The sequence below is a fragment of the Amphiura filiformis genome, chromosome 11 (assembly GCF_039555335.1).
Source record: "Amphiura filiformis chromosome 11, Afil_fr2py, whole genome shotgun sequence".
NCBI classification, from domain to species: domain Eukaryota; kingdom Metazoa; phylum Echinodermata; class Ophiuroidea; order Amphilepidida; family Amphiuridae; genus Amphiura; species Amphiura filiformis.
In genome coordinates this window covers 51,245,599-51,263,542 of record NC_092638.1, presented here as the reverse complement: position 1 = coordinate 51,263,542, position 17,944 = coordinate 51,245,599, and the positions used below count along the sequence as shown (strand labels likewise).

The 17,944-nt window shown below is 36.2% G+C and overlaps 1 protein-coding gene across 1 annotated transcript in view; it reads left to right on the top strand.

Annotated features, from left to right (window-relative positions):
* LOC140163752 (medium-chain acyl-CoA ligase ACSF2, mitochondrial-like) overlaps positions 1–14,394 on the top strand; it is a 30,588-nt gene extending 16,194 nt beyond the window's left edge. Inside the window, exons 3-10 of the mRNA XM_072187069.1 lie at positions 2,706–2,776; positions 3,404–3,505; positions 10,249–10,397; positions 11,967–12,021; positions 12,712–12,801; positions 13,220–13,272; positions 14,112–14,169; positions 14,308–14,394. Coding sequence (XP_072043170.1) covers positions 2,706–2,776; positions 3,404–3,505; positions 10,249–10,397; positions 11,967–12,021; positions 12,712–12,801; positions 13,220–13,272; positions 14,112–14,169; positions 14,308–14,394 — 665 coding nt within the window. The remainder of the gene's footprint in view (positions 1–2,705; positions 2,777–3,403; positions 3,506–10,248; positions 10,398–11,966; positions 12,022–12,711; positions 12,802–13,219; positions 13,273–14,111; positions 14,170–14,307) is intronic.
* The last annotated feature ends 3,550 nt before the right edge of the window (positions 14,395–17,944 follow it).

The following is a 17,944-nucleotide window of genomic DNA, read 5'->3' as shown; positions in this document are numbered from 1 at the left end:
GATTATTTTTTTCTTTATAGAGTTACCGGATCCATGATGTGCATTCAACATTTGAACGACATTTTGAATTTGCCCAACTTTGACGATTATGATTTTTCATCTTTTCAAGTTGGTAAGTATTGAATATTACCGATAACCTTTTAAAGATGATCGACAACCTCTTCCCCCCACTTTTTTCTATCAAAATGGAGATTTTGGTATCAGAAAGCTCATATTTTTCTCATAATCTCAGTGAAATTTAAGGCCTAAATTATATTCTGTTTAGATGTTATAAATGAAAACGTGATAGCCTTATTGCCCAATTGTGGTATACCACACATACCGTTCTATGGGCCATTGTGAAACACGTTTTTACTTCTAATAGCAAAACGGCTAGTGCAATCGACCTCAAAACTTGGGAATTGGATTGTTTTGGTAAAGGCCTCAATGCCCGGGGGGGTCACTCCCATTGTGGCCTGTAGTGTACACCATCCGCGATAATCAACTTTCCTTGGCTAAAACAATACCCTAAACAGGGATTTTATTCCTTGCATCAAATTTCATACCCTAAATTTCATTTCCGCGTATTAGCAATTGCAATTTTGCTACCCTTTTTCCAATACCGTAAAACCCCGTCTACAAGCATATAGTGTGCTTCTGATGAAAGCTCCATTAATCCAGTCGCCATTATGGAGTTTGAGCAAATAAATTACGGATCCAAGCATATACAAACAAGTATTATTTTAAGACCGATCTATTGTATTGGTATATTAACGCTTGCTTTGAATTAATTAAGCTTTTATAAAAAACAATATGCTTGTAGACGGGGTTTTACGGTATTTCATGTTTACCCACGAAAAACTACCCTTTTTACGCGTTTTCATTATCGCGGATGGTGTACAGGCTACAATGGGAGTGACCCCCGGGCCTCAATGTGAGGTACGTAACCATAGTAAATATTGGTTTGAGAATGAGAGAGTCAGGCACAGAATGTGCGGGAGGGAGAATGTGACATTTAGGTAAACTTGAGGCGATATACTAAAGGTATCAATATATATAAATATAATAGGAATAGATGATTAATTTTCAAGTCCTACCTTCTTATTTGCAAAATGTTCTCCGATGGTACAATTTTCTCTTCCCAGTGGCACAGGAGTTAAGGCTACATGCTCTTTTTGGTTGAAATTTTTGGCGGGAAATAATCCCGCCAAAACATTAAAGTAATCTTTTCCCACAACTAAATATCATAGTCAGGAAATTAATGATGCATCTGGTAGCTTAGATCATAACTTTCATTGCACTTAGTTGCAATTATCCCAGAAAATTCTTGATTTGTTTTTACAGAGTCTTGAATTGTCGATGTTTTTGATCAAAAAACATCACTCGGTGTATTTTGAAACTCGAGGCATTAACTCTTCTCAAATTATCCCCAAATCATAATTTATTATATGCATGTGTAGCAAACACCAATGGGAATAATTGGACGTTGTTTGCGGAGCCTAAATTTGGTTTGATTTTATTTCACAATAATTCTAAGGTGAGAATTTTGACCTGACATTTACTTTTTGGATTTCAAATTTAAATTTATTGATATACATATTTTGAATAAATAAAGAGTACGCTTACCTTTCTGCAACACTTCCCGGTATCATTAAGCATCTGCTGATAACCAACATTTTAGCTGAAAACAGTCCCTTCCTATCATTTTTGAACAAAATATGGTTCAAAAGTCCGTACGCTGCGTGTATAAACTAGCACAGCGAGCTAGATAACGAACAGAGCTATTTACGGTGGGGCAGGCCCGTACGCAGGATTTTTTTTGGGGGGGTGCTGATTTTGAAAAAGTGGACTTTTTTCCAAGGGGGGGGGGGTGATTTTGTGAAAAGTGGACTTTTCCCCCCAAATTTGGACCTTTTTTTGACCAAAAACCGTAAAAAACCTTATTTTTTTGCTCGCTACGCTCGCAAATTCTTAAATTTTGGGACTTTTTGTATACTTTTGCCAATTTGGGGAGGTGCGGTCGCACCCCCGCACCCCCCCTGCGTACGGGCCTGCGGTGGGGTATCTATTGTAAGCTATTAGGGTAGGCCTATAGTATATCTTCCCGCAAGTGACAAGATGTGTCAAGCAGGGCGGTATATTCAAACGCTATTGTCTGGATCATTGAGTATCGATTGAGCACGTATACATGCAGCACGGATGTGTGTGGTCCTCCCCAGGTTTTGACATAAATTACAAATGATGTCGTGAATGACCCATCGTTTTCATTTTATTATTACTAAATTAATCGTCGTTTATCACGAGTGCTAAGAGTTGTACCAGTTCAATTCATCAAAATTAATTTGTATTAAATGAAAAACAAACAGACAAGTAGAGTCATATGTCTTTCTATGACCGTATTCCTACCAAAATCAAAATCAAAATGATTTTCAATACACTAGAAACGTGTTGATATGTATATCTTTGAAAATCGCCGAATGTTAACCACAGTCACCGTGGCACAGCATAGGCATCTTTAGCATTCAGTGAAATTGGCAGTGGTTCGAACCCCGGTGAAAATTTTAGTATTTTTATTCTTTTTACTAATGCGCTGTGTCGTTTTACAAACACGCCCCTGAATGAAACTCATGGGCATGTGCCCTTAAGCGTCCGCTCCCGCTAACCCTCGTTGAGACAGGTCAATCTAAGTTATTTGTTAATAAATATTTGGTACATTTCAATTACAGGTACGGCAGGTGGAAGTATCATTCCTCATTCGTTACGCCAAAGAGCTACAAAGTTCACTAAACATTTATTGGTATGTTAATTCTCATAACTATGATAATTGATGTCCAAATGCGTATAGAGCGCCATCGATACCCAAAATGGTTCATTAAGTCGAGTTTGTTAATTCTGCACGAAGTAAAGGTCAGGTTGCATGTTAGCTTACGTTTTGGATGCATTCTGTCAACTTTTCATATGTTTTCAAATAATTACGAAGAGCACAAAAATTTTGACAAATTGATTTTCAGGTGATATATATATACGGGTGAGGCGGATATCTTATTCTACTCCCCCCTCCATGTGGTGGCGCCCGGAGGTTTCTTTCTGGCTCAAAGCATTAACGACCACGGTTTCTACATTGCAAAAATATGCCACAAATGTCCAGATTTGTAAGAATAAAATTAAACATGTTCTCTTTTCTCAATAGAGAGTTCTAAACAGATTTAAAAAGCACACTTGCACAGAATAAAAGTCAACTGTCATTCCGATCATGTCTATACGGTTCTAGCCATCATACAGCTCGCGCAATGAAACTTATCAAAGAGGATTCCCGTTTTCGTCTAAGGAAAAACATGAAAAAGAACCAAGGTATTTATGAATTTATCATGAATGTATTCATAATACTTGTTTTCTTTTTCACGTTTTGTTAATGTACGTGTAGCTAGAATACGGAGGTACAGAAGGATTTAGATTTCGGCAATCACCAAAAGATCCACTTGAAATTCTACATAGGCCTGGATACTTTCCTTTTGATGGTTCGGAGGTAAGTTGAACAATGCCATTTTGTCATTATTATTATGTAAGTTATGTAAATATTAAACGTTCTAGTCCAGTACGTGTTCTAGCATATGGTTAACATGCATCCCACAGGACTCTAAAAAACAGATTTTTTTTTAAGCGTCTATTTATGGTCCTATAGCACAATCAAGATGTTACCAAAAAAATAATAAAACATTCTCTACACTCTGGCGATATTCAAAATCAAAGGTCAACACAGAGGTCAACTTATTCACGTGTTGATTTTGATAAAATTGGCAGTCGGGTATGAAAAATGGTGCAATCAAAACGGAAATTCTGACAAAATTATGATATATCGCCCGGTGTGATGTGCTTTAGAAAGTTGAGAAAAATCTTCCATAAGCGAAATTTATTTTTACTTTGAAAAGCTAAAAAGGGGACACACACACACACACCCCCACCCCCACACACAAAAAACTCACGGGCGAAGTTAAGACCTGTCAAAATCGAAAATCGTACACTAGAAGACTAAATTCCATGCTTTAAGTTTAAGGGATGGGATATGAACGTTTGGACAGTATTTTATTGTGGGACATTAGAGCACATCAGACATATCGAATTGCATTCTGAATACGAAGAATGTCCTTCGCAATGTAATACACATTTTATGGCAAATGATTAAAATTGATATTTTTGATATTTAACAGTACTCGAAGTAAACTTTATAAATCTGATGATTTATACTTAAAGTGTATGTAGGTGGGATGAAAAACCGACGGTCAATTGAAAATTTTGACCTTTCGTATTGAAGATATGGATTTTTTTCCCCAAAACACCAAAAGAAATTAGGTCTTTTGGGAAAAAGAATCCATATCTTCAATATGAAAGGTCAACATTTTCAATTGATCGTCGGCTTTTCCTCCCAGCTACATACACTTTAAGAATATATCATTAGATTTATAAAATTTACTTCGAGGACTGTTATATATCAAAAATGTGAAAAATATCAAATTTTAATAATTTGTCATAAAATTTGTATTAAATCGTGAATTTCAAAAAATGCAATTCGATTTGTCTGATGTGCTCTCATGTCCCACAAAAAATACTGTCGAAACGCTCAAAACGCTCATTCCAGACCCCTTAACACCAGGACTATTTAAAAAAAATACAGTATCATGCATTATGGTTTTCTGCTGATATTTACTGAAAGAAATGAAAATTAATGCTTTTCATTTACTCCAGAAAATGTATTTTAACGTGAAAAGGTGTAGCTTACAATTTTGCTCATTTCATCACCGAATTCAATCGGTTCCAGTGCCTAATTAAATGACTGAGTGTGCCTTGTATAACAATAGAGAGTTTGCGAAATGAAGTTTGAAAATTGACTGGAACTGGAACGGCAACTTCATCGATTGGATTTCTTGCTCAAACTCTCTTCAACGCGAACTTGTCCTTTAAACTAGGGAATCAATGGGCGATCAAAAGAAAGGCATGTAAAAGCGGCTGCAACAAAAAATCCTCCCTTTGTTTTCTCAAGAGGTTTGTTGTTAACACTTCAATACAAAAGGCGCTTCATTTGAATAAACATGAATGACCTCTCTAGGCGATGATCTATGAAATGGAAATTATGGTATGAGCCTACGCTAATATTATTCTTAAACATTCAAACTACTTGAATTCAAAGACTATGGAAATTCACTCATATCAACCCTGATGTTTGAAAATGTCTTAGATCTTTAAAGATCAATTCCATGCGTGTAACTCATAGAGGAAAAGGTCCCAGGATAGGATTCCGCACAGATTCATCAAATGAACTTGAGCCGGGATCTCCAGAAGGAAAGATGATAGAAACTGTAAAATAAACAATATTAAAATAAACAATATAAAACCTTTTCTAAGAAGCGTATTCACATTATCAATCTCAATGCCTCTTCTGTTTGTCCCAAAATGAGTGAATTAAAATTGATTGCATCCAATACTAGACCCAAAATAATTACTGTCTGTGAAACATGGCTAGATGATTCAGTCACCGATAATGAAATCAACATTCCTAATTTCTCTGTTATCCGTAAGGACCGTAACAAAAATGGCGGCGGTACCTGCATCTACATTCATTGTGATTTGGCATTTAATCCCAAGCCTGATTTAGACATTCCCAAAATGGAAGCTATTTGGACTGAGATTTTTCTACCAAGATGCAAACCTTTTATTGTTGGTTCCTGTTACAGGCCTGAAAAGCATTCCCAGTTTATCAACAATCTTGAGAATGTCCTTTCAAAATTGCCTGCTGATTCTGAAGTGATTATTTTGGGTGATATGAACATGTGTGCTTTACGTAAAGACCGAGTATACACCAAATATGCTAACATGCTCCACTTGTTTGGACATGAACAACTTATTCACCCCCAACTAGAATTACCCCTACTACAAAGTCTGCTCTTGATCACATTATATGTAATTATGATAATGTGATCAGTCATTATGGTGTGGTAACAACTGGGTTAAGTGATCACTTTTTCACGTACTGTACAAGGAAGTCACCCAAACCAACATTTAACGAGCATAAAAGAGTTAAAGTAAGATCTTTAAAGAATTACAGCAAGGAATCTTTCATTGATAAGTTGTCTGAAACTGACTGGTCTGAAATATTGTTATGTAACGATGTTGATAGAGTTTGGTCCATGTTTTGTAACATATTCTTGAACACTCTTGAGTCTGTTGCTCCTCTAAGGGAAGTTCGGATTAAACGCCCTGAACCATGGATTACAAGTGAGATTATTGATGACATCAGAGAAAGAGACTGTTTGCTTGCAAAAGTTAATAAAAACAAACATATATCTGAGTATTATAAAGAGTACTGCAAGTTACGTAATAAAGAGAGATAAGATCTGCTAAACAACAGTACATGTTGCATAAGATTGAAGCAAATAAAAATGATTCTAAAAAACTCTGGAAAAATCTCAAAGAGCTTGGGTACCAAAACAAAACAAAAGACTCTACCAATATGGTTTTAGATATTGATGGTAAAAAGTATTTTGAGAACAAATAAGTTGCTAATTATTTCAACAAATTCTTTACTGGGTTGCTGCCAAACTTGTTGGTGAGCTACCTGAGCCAAGTGGTCTTTATGATGTTAAGGGCATACTACACCCATATATTGGTTTGATTGGTCTAAAAAAATATTTTTTCATTTATAGCTAGGCGATATATGCACGGATCATGTGAAATAAAAAAAAATAAAAAAATAAGAAAAAAAATGCTTTTACACATTGTAGTAAGTCATTTTAGCCCTATATATTTTTTGTTTACTGTGTATCCTAGTAACTCAGATCTGTGTTTCATAACAAACTATAATTTATTCTTTTCAACATGTTCAAGTGGGGTACATGAATAGAATACATTAAATCCTTTGTTATACTCTCTATAGAAAATCTATAGTGGTGCATGCAAAATATATAACACTGAATAAATTAAATAAACACTTACACAATGGATGAATAGTCATTAGTCAATTTAATTATATAATGTGTTGTTAGGAGAAGAAAAGGCTATTAGGTCACCGTATGTCAGGTTATAGGTCAATTGGTTCAGGACTTCAGGTCAAATTTAAGCATCAATTTTGAATACACATGTAAGAGTCTGTGATATCATAATGAGGAATAATTTTGATATTCTGTCTTTAACTGGATATATATCGAGAAGTGCAAGGTGGATATACTAATATACCTTGGGATGTAAATGGTGAGTACAATTTAGAATGCCTAGTTGAGATGGATTTCACAAATAAATATAAAATAGTTACCAAAATCACAAAAGTTAAGCTTACGGAAAACTACCCAATATGGTGGTATAGGTGACAAGAAATACAATTTTTTCAACATTGCTGCAGTATGGTTGTGGTAACCTGTTACCTGGGGCTTAATTATGTTTCAGTGAAATAATGTCGTAAGTTAAAAATACAAAATATACCTTAACATTGAAAATAGAAGCATTTTAACCAGTTCCTTTTTGATAGTTGTGGAGCACCAAGTTCATGAAGTCATAAAAGAAATCAGGAACCACTTATTCCCATTTTACATATCAACTTTATTTCCCTAACGTGTTAGCAACACATATCCAAAATTTTAACGAAATCCGTTGATAGTAAGCTTTCCAAAATGAAGTGAATTTAAATCATCGGTGATGTACCACCTTTTGGCTTCTACTTTTAAAAGCATGTAAGCTACGTTGATACCGATGCCACCAATAAAACGAGAAGATTTGCCCCTTCATTTTGCATACCACTTTGTCCAATTTTTGTTGTTGTAATTTCTTCACAAAATGCAAAAAAATGCAAAAAAAAATCATGGGTGTAGTACCCTTAACTCCAACAGGTTCCAAAGCTATTACAGTCATATTAGGAATGGATCCTTTGATCTCCATGAAGTCAGTGAGGCCTTTGTCTATGATGAGCTTACCAATCTTAACATCGATAAAAGCACTGGCTTAGATGGCTTGCCGGCTCGTTTTCTGAAAGATGCTGCAGAGGTCATTACAACTCCAATCACATCTATTATTAATCTCTATCAGGACTGAAGTGTTTCCAAGTGAAATGAAAATTGCCAAGGTCAAACCATTATATAAAAAGAAGAGCAGGTTGGAAGTAGGCAACTAAAGACCTGTTAGTATTTTGTCTGTGGCCTCAAAAATTTTGGAGAAAGCAGTGTTTGTACAATTTAACAGGTATCTCACGGAAAATAACATCTTATTTAAATTTCAGTCAGGTTTTAGAGGTAAATATTCCACAGACATATGTCTTATCTATCTTCAAGATCATATCAGAAACCAAATCTGTGCTGGTCTGTTTACTGGAATGGTGCTTATTGACATCCAGAAAGCATTCGACAGTGTTAATCACTCTATTTTATGTCAAAAGCTTACTGTCCTGGGAATGAACTCCACTAAATGGTTTGAGTCATATCTGAATTGCAGATCTCAGGTTGTTAATGTTAATGGCTCAGACTCCAACTCTATGGCTTTAACATGTGGAGTTCCACAGGGGAGTATCTTGGGTTCCATTTTGTTCCTTTGTTACGTGAACGACATGCCCAACTGTGTTGATTGTATACTCCTTCAGTATGCAGACGATAGCGCTCTTTTGGTATCTGATAAAGATCCGTTAAAAATTGGGCAGCAGGTTAGCAAAAATCTGGAAAGCTGTAACAAATGGCTCATTGATAATAAACTGTCTCTCCACATGGGTAAAACAGAACTCATTCTTTTTGGAACAAAATGTAAATTGAAGAATTGGCCAAATTATACCATTGAGTGTGAAGGGCAAACAATTCATGCTACTCCCTCAGTTAAATACTTAGGTCTTACTATTGACCAGTGCTTGAATGGTGAAGAAATGGGTCTTGGTGTCATAAAAAAAGTAAATTCTAGACTCAAATTTCTTTACAGACAGGCAAAGTTTCTTGATCAAAATATCAAGAAAATGTTATGCTCTGCTCTTGTTCTTTGTTTGTTTGATTATTCTATTTCTTCTTGGCATGCTGGCACACATAAACAGATGAGTAAAAGCCTTCAAATTGCTCAAAACAAAGTTATCAGATTAATTGTAAATAAGAATTGCATGTATCATATTACAGAAGATGATTTTAAAGATCTTAATTTCCTTAACATACAAAATAGGGCAAAACAACTTAGGTTGAACCATGTTTTTGATATTTTTAATGAAGTTGGCCCAGACTATCTTAGTTCAAATTTTACCAGAGTTTCAAACGTGCACCAATACAGTACCAGAAACAGTGCTCAAAATGTTCGTGTTCCAAAATCCACTACCATCACTTCTGGCTCTTTTTTTTTATTATAATGCCTTTCAGGATTGGGCCAACTTACCAAGTGCAATCAAATCAATTTCTGATAAACCAAATTTCAAAAAGTCTGTAAAAACTCATCTTTTAAACTAAATTAAAATTTAGTTTCTAATGATTTTAATCATGTTTAAATACTTTTTTACTTTTAATATTCACTTGTATATTTTTATTTATTTGTATGTTTTTGTTTTTATTTATGCCTTTTGCCCTTCTATGTATAAAGGACCCCTTCGGAAATAAGCCTTTGGGCTTAAAGGGGTATCCTGCGATATCTCCTTGCGTTGTTATTTACGTGTATTATATGTTATTTATCTTTATGCATTTTATATCTATTTACCTTGTATTGTTGTATGTGCAATATAGAGATACCGAATCAAATCAAATCAAACATGTTTCAATTTAATTATTTTGTGATGGGCCTATATCATTTAATAAATAATGCTCAATTGTTCCAGTAAACGTCAGCTTTGTCAAGTTCATATTTCCATTTTTTGTATTTAGCGCGTCTTTACTTCTTTGCTTTCGAGAAATCAAAAACGACCCTAAGATCTATGGCTATAACTCCCTCTCTTCCTCTCCCTCTAAAATTCCAACCCTTCCCCCTCCCCTTCTCTGCCCCACTTCCCCTCTCTCTTCTCTCCTTTCTCCCCTCTATCTCTCTCTCTCTCTCCCCACCTCTCTCCCTCTCCCTCTATACTCTTTCTTTTCTACTCCCTCCTTTATCTTTTTTCCGGGGGGGGGGGGGGCAAATAGGCAATTTTTTGACATGGGAAATTTCCTTCTGCCCCCTGCAGCTATACGTCACTGTATTCGATTGGATTGAGAGTAGCATCCTGAGTGTAAATGTGTATTTAAAATTTCATTGATTCGTAACAAGAGGCCTAAACGATTATAACCATACCAAAAACAGGTGAAGATTATCGGCGATGATGGCCAGGTCCTACCAATCAATGAGATTGGAGAAATCTGCTTTAGAGGTTCTTCTTTATTTTTATATTACTGGGGAGAAGAAGAGAAGACAAAAGCAGCCAAGAAACCGAATGGATGGTACCACACAGGGTAAGATGAATAGCATACGATTTTATATGCCCGTCCCACGGGACAAGTTTCGGTTCGAGTCACGACATCTACAGCCTGTCTCAAAAAAAATTGTGCAAGTGAAAAGCGCCCTCTATGGCAATTAGAAAATACCGTTGTGACATATTGCTGATACCAATGTCAGGGGCGTAGTATTAGCTCTCAAATGCCGTTTGTTCTGTTCAATTTACTTGTTTTAATCTCGAGATATGCTTAGTTAACAACGAAAGGGTAAAATCACAATTGTGCCACTTTTTACTGGGGAAGATCAAGAGGACTGTACATGTAAATCAATGATAGCATCAAGTTTATCAAGAGTTCTTCATGAAATCAAAAGACCGCATCAATTATACAACAATAAAAATAGTTTTTACTGTTTTTACTCTTTTATCATGATTCATGTATTATATGATTCTCTTTTTCCACTTAAAACAGGTTAAAAGAGAAATAGATATTTCACATTCTGCTGTAAAAGTAAATACATGTTCATGTCAATGATTTTATCATGGTTAATACTGTTTTCTTTGTCACTCAAGACATGTTAAAAGACAAACAAATATTGCAAACTTATAGGTTAATGAAAGCGCGCGTATTATTTGTTGGGAGAGAAATTAGACAAAATAATGCATGCGCGCTGAGGTTGATGCGTTTTATGCACGAGCCCCGAAGGGGGAGTGCATTAGACACTTCAACATCAGCTATCATTATTGATCTAGGGCCTACCTGTGTAGCCCTCTTCCCTAGTAAAAGTGGCACAATTGTGATTTTATCCTATCGTGGTTAACTAAACATATCTTGAGATTAAAACAAGCAAATTGAACAGAACAAACGGCATCTGAGAGCTAAAACTGTGCCCTTGACGCTGATGTACATGTAAGCATCATGTCACAACGGTATTTTGTAATTGCCATAGAGGGCGCTTTTCACTTGCACAATTTTTTTGAGACAGGCTGTACAGTTATGTTCTGCATTTTTTCATTGTCAGATTTTTGCAATCGATGCTTTAATATGTTCTTGATTACAATTCAAATTGCAAGTGTTAAAAGGGAAAACATATCAGGATCTGAATATTGCTCCATGAAGTCACTGTCACATGATAATAATTGTTGCAAGGTTAGGGATTTCTAGTATCCATATTTAGTGATAGATTATCAATATGCTAATGAACCGGCAACACCAATAATAAGGGCTTTTCCAAGATGGCAGCCCGCATGGTTACATGTGTATCACACAGAACATTTAATAAATGTTTATAGTTACAAGATAACACGAACTTGTAAGAATAATAACATCAATAATATTGGGTAGCAAATGAGTCGTGTAGATGATAAACCCCAACGAATAGTATTGTGCTTAAAAATGTTTCAACCAAATTTGGAAAAACTATTTCAAGCTCAAACTGTGTCAAAATTTATGATTCATAATTAGGGGTTCTCTTAATTCCTTATCAAGATCATAAAAGTTGTTTTTGATGTCTTTAGTGTCCATTCTCTAATGTATACACTACCGACAAGATACATAATGTTAATCTTTGTTTACTTCCATTTTTAGGGACCTTGGAACGATGGATGAAAACGGGTACCTTCAGTTTATTGGAAGAAAAGCGGTAATGCACAAATCAAGAAAACTAAATCTTTCATCAAATACCATTCCATACAGCATTGTATAATACTCATTTCACACGTAACCTTCGTTTATTCGATGACATATGATACTAAGCTGTATATCCCTTCAAAAACCGTTGCATAGGATTTTGCGGTAGCAGGATCAACATTGTAGGCTTTGGAACAACCACCCGCTTTCCATCAGAGGCCAGTGCTTTTGCCATCTTCACAAATAACTTTTTCAATAAAATATAAAGTGTTTCTATATGATTGTTCATTTTTAATTTTGTATTTTGAATTTTCCTGTCGTAGGGCAGCATTTTGTATTGCGCCTTGATTCTTTTTGGAAAAAAAAGCGCATTAGAAATGCTATAATAATAACAAAATGATACCCATTAGTATCCAGTGGGCATGGCCAAGAATGCCACATCAAAATATAATATTACACCCACCTTATTTGTAGATTTTTACTATAAAAGGTCACTAAACAATAAATAGTAGTCATTTCAAGAGGATCTAATGTAGAAGAAGCAGCCGTTTCATTAGACAACAAAGCTGATCGGTACCAATCATTTTGACACACCCTGTATATATAGAGGGGTGTGTAGGGGTTGTATGTTGGTAGGTGTGTGTATTATAGGTATGTAACCTACAGAACCAATTCAGAATTCAAGATCAATGAATCTTTTCAGGAACGCATCATCATCAAAGGAGGAACCAATATAGCGCCCGGTAACTTGGAGAAAGTCTTAGACAAACATCCTGCAGTCAGTAATGTCATGGTAAGAAGTTGTATACTGATGAACATCACACAACTATAAACTGTTCTTTGTATTGTACAAATCGTTATCGCTTAATTCTCAGTCCAAAGCTGACAAAGCATTTCTGTCATTGTCGCTGCCCGCTCTCCGCGAATCGTGTCAGGCACGTTACATGTAATAATAGGGGCGGTTTATAATATAATTGGGTGTTCGTCTCTATGCGTAAATCATGTTAATTATGACTAATATTAGACCTAAAACAATTATTCAATAACCCTGGCTGAAAGATATTCAAAATGACTAAACTATGAACTCACACAATTCCCTCCTCATCCTGAATTTCAATCCCTTTTATGACACTTTCCCACCAAATCATGCATGTTTTATCCAAAATTCGGTTTCCCTATAGTTGACCTAATTTCTAATTTTATTTAATAAGGTTGTAGGAGTTCCTGATGGACGGACTTATGAAGAAGTGTGTGCCTGTATCAGGTAAACCATGACGTTTAAAATGGCTTAATCGTGTTTATTGGGCTGCGATCACATAGAAGTATACTATTCGGGTATACGGTGCACGTTTTGCAGGTGCACGCGTATAGCTTAAATCGAGCAATGCAATTTCATAGTACCGGGTCACATAAGGCTACGATCGCATAGAAGCATACTATTCGGGTATACGATGCACGTTTTGCAGATGCACGCGTATAGCTTAAATTGAGCAAGGTAATTTCATAGTACCGGGTCACATAAGAGCTATTCGAAAAGGCCGTATACCTGCGTTTAGTATAGTATAGTGGGAATCGCGCGTGTTCGATTTTAGTGCAGCGTATATCGTCCAAATTTTAAAAACCTAAACCATATTTGGGTAAATTCATTTTTTAATAGATGCACTATCTAATTCTGCACATTATGACACCTCATTGAATGCAATGTGACCTCAAGAAGTAAAGTTACAAGCATTTGATAAGACGAAGAAAATGGGTAAACTGGCATACTCGCTATTCGCTATACGAAATACGCTCATTCGATCAGGCTGAGTTCACATAGTATACTCCTATATGAACTCAGCCTGATCGAATGAGCGTATTTCGTATAGCGAATACCGTATACCGTATACTTATATGTGAACTCAGCCTTATACATTATATAATTTGATCCGATGGAAATCCATGATTATTTACTCAAGTTTGTTACCCTGTCGTTTATTTTGGATACAACATTTATAATCAACTTTATATTCAAAAGTAAATATCACTAGTTAATGTTCATGGTATGTTTGTAGTTTTTGTTTGATTTGTTTTTTTTTCTTTTTGTTTCATTTCTTTTCAAAGACTTCATCATTCTTCCAAAGTTACCTCAGATGAGTTGAAGGAATTTTGCAGAGGCAAGGTGGGTCAGAGTTAGAAAAAATATACTAAAACAAAATATAAACACTAAACACTGGAAATGTGCGCATGCTTTGAATCCCCTGATTTCATGATGTTTAAAATGATATTTTTTAAAGTCTAATCATCTTCTTGTTTTTAGGTATCCGATTTACTTGTTCCAAAGTACATTCTCTTCGTGAAGGATGCCTTTCCAACATCGGAGTCGGGCAAAGTAAGTAATTATTAGACTCTTTATGCTCAACGTATATTGATCGCATGTCTTTGTTAAACTTTGTTGAAATGGTTGCTCCGTGTGAAGACACACCGTTGTTTAATTCTGATAATAATTGGTTGAAGCAAAGAAGTTGAAGAACTTGTTTGCAATATTATCAATCACAGCCGACAGTAATAAAATAAATTTACTCAACTAAATATATTAACTAAGTAGCAGTAGAGTGCCACTTCCAAGACACTTTTTTACCCCTCGACCAAACAGGAAAATTCCTGTCAGAAGCACACGTATTTTTTCACCATCAACCAAATATCATTTTCCTGTAGAAGCCGCTGCACCCTTGTGAAAAAAATTGGCTTATAATTTTTTTATAATATAAAAAGAATGGATCAAACAAAATCCTCCCAAGGACAGAGTTGTCTGTACAACGCTCTTTGTTTTAAAAAAAAGTGACGCAGGAGCAAATTCAAGAGGAAAAAGCACTCCAGGAAAAAAATAGATGAATTCAGAAAATTTCACAAAATCACGAAAGAAATTTTTCTCGAGTTAAAAACTGAAGACCATCGATTGCTTGTCTACTTTGACGAAAAATGAATTCCATTTACCCAAAAGAAGAAATTTTACGCCGCTTCGTCTTTGCAATCCAAGCACGGCTTTAAGTTTTGCCACGAGTTGGGTCTGGCTACGAAACACCACTGTTCAAAGGAATATATTTGTTAATATTTCCAGGAGAACAAAGAGAAAATTTGTAGCAAATCGAAAGAAAATTACGCGAAAAAAAAAATTTCTCTAGACAAAATTAAAAAAAAAAGTTTGTTGACCTTTTGACCTCTTGAAAATAATTCCTGATATTAATCTAGCACAAACTCCGAGTTTAGTTATGATACTTCTTACAGAATGTCTGATATAGCAATTTAACCGATTAATTTAGGATTTTTTTTAAATTTTAGAAACACTGAAAAAATTTTGTTCTAGAAACACTGACCAACTCTCAAAAAATGAACCCCCTAATTTTTAATTTTAAGTCTCTAGCACCTTCCTTAGTCAAGATAGCTGATTTTTTTGATAAATGACCTTTGACAGCCACTGCAGTGGCCCCATCTAGAGTTAGCTTTTTTGAATTTGTGGTATTGACTGTGACTTCCGGTAAAACAGTTGACCTTTGACAGCCACTGTAGTGGCCCCCATCTAGAGTTAGCTTTTTTACCTTTTTGTCTGGCATTGTTTACACAGCTGCGGGTTTTACATTTAGCTTGAGGCACAACACGCGATTCATTGTTTGACACTAGACAGAGAGTTAAGGTGGGAATAGTTGTACATGCACAGTATACTAAAGCTTAACCTTAGTAAAACTTATATTACGCATGTACAAACTAAAGAAGTGTCACCTTGGTCTTGGTTGAGAACAAAGGAAACAATTTTGAAACTAGCGTGAACTAGCTCGTAGATCCTGTATTGTGACGTATTATCGTGCAGGAGAATACGTCATCATTATTTGGCAATGGTAGGGGATTTGCGTGTACTTAGTTAACCAAGTGTAAATAATGCACAGTTGTTAAGACACGCTGTCCTTGACTATAGTTTCTTTGTTCTGGCGACAGGTGTTAAGTTTTTGTTTACATTTAGCTAGCTGTATACAATGGGCTTTTGACAAGCCAAAAATAGACTGGTGGTACACACATTTAGTTAACTCGAGAATCCTGCACCTTACTTACAGTTCTGTGACGTATTCTCCTAGCTTTCTTGTTAAGGATACAGCGCACATAATTTAGTTAACTCGAGAATCCTGCAACTTACTTACAGTTCTGTGACGTATTCTCCTGCCAGGAGAATACGTCATCATTTATTTGGGTGAAGGCTGGGCATAGTGATGAAGCAGTTTTTTGTTAGGATACAGCCGAAGGTAGCAAGTTAACCCTTTGCACGCTAACGGAGGCAGGAGTTTTAGGCAGTTTGTTAAAATTTTATTTGCACCGCCGCTACTGTTTGGAGTAATAAAAAAGTAATTCAAATTTACGGTGTACAAATAAAAAAAAATGGGTTCTACGCCAAGCTGTAACGAAGAAAAAGATCTAACAGAAATGTGGAAGTCTCTGCCAAACTGGAGCTTAGTTGATGGGAGCATTGATGTCTGGATAGAAGAATTTAGAAAAAGAGGACATTTTCGAAAAGAAATGTGGAAGAATGGTAATCCAAGCGGTATTTGGAATTGGTAGTATGACAACGGGCAAAAAGAAGCTGAATTAGAATTTGAAGAAGAGTTTCCGGTATATTTTACATGTTGGTTTAAAAATGGATGTAAAAAAGCCGAAGGACGCTACAAAGATTTTAATCCAAGAGGCCCGTGGACAACCTATACGATTACAACCTCTGTAATTGATTAAATCTTCAACAAATTTTGAACATTAAAAATTGACGCGCGAGCTTGGAGGCAGTTTGTCACAAAATACAATTAAACTCTAGCTGTTTTGCTTCAACCCCCTGCAATTAGCTCAAATGCTTGCCACTACCATCGTGAAAATAGAATTTTGACACCCGCAAGATGCAAGATGTATATAATACATGCCCCCGAAAGTACGCTTATTCGTTGTTCATGCCTTTCCAGATCATTTTCCATTTTGATAAAATCTTCTTGGAGGGCTTGTTTCAGCCTACTTTCTACTTCGGCCAGATTTTCGTCTGGGTTTTGCATTTTTTGGAAGGCTTCCAGAGCATGTTTCAGCCTACTTTCTACTTCGGCCAGATCTTCGTCTTCGTCTGGGTTTTGCATTTTCAGATCTTTGTCTGGGTTTTGATTTTTATTCGCCATTTCTTTTATTTCCACAAAACTCAAGTAAATTCTAACTTTTTGCCTCGTTCTTCAACCCAGCGGTACTGAGGATATTCTCCAGAGCCTCTGTTTTTCCTCGCTCCATTCCAGCGTTTTCTGCTTCTGCGCGAATTTCTCTCTCTCTCTCTCCCTCTGTCAGCAATCAATTCGATCAGGGCTGCGCGAGTTCTATGTTTTATACCGGCCTTATGACCTCTATAGTTCTCCAACTCCCGCCGAATGTGGTGGAAGTCTTCGTTGCTGACCTGTCCGTCTTCAAGGGCTCTAGACACCAGATCATTCACCGTGTTCAAACATGACTCTGCCGTTCGTTTTACGCTTTCGTGCTTCTCCAATTTGTTCATAGTGCCTTTCCAAGAGCTACGCATGCCGCGCTGACTAGACCCCCGGCGATGGCGATTCCACCGAGGGGAATACTCACGATCACACCAATTCCACTGGCCAGCGTCCCCACAGCCCCTGTTCCAGATCCGACCGCGATGAGTCCGGAAACTTGAGCCGTGTTGTAGAACACGTTCCACACGGCCTTGTATTTCCTTCGCAATTCTCCCTCTCGTTAACCTCGTTGTCCAAGAAATTCCTAATCTCTTCGATATTTTTTAGTCGGAATTCGACTCCTCGACCTTCGCTTTCCTGAGGAAGATCGGGATAAAGTTGCGGCGCGTTAGGTTTCTTCATGCTTATTTTATTTATATCAAAACTTTGTCGTTAGTAAAATTGTCAGTCCAGCAAAAC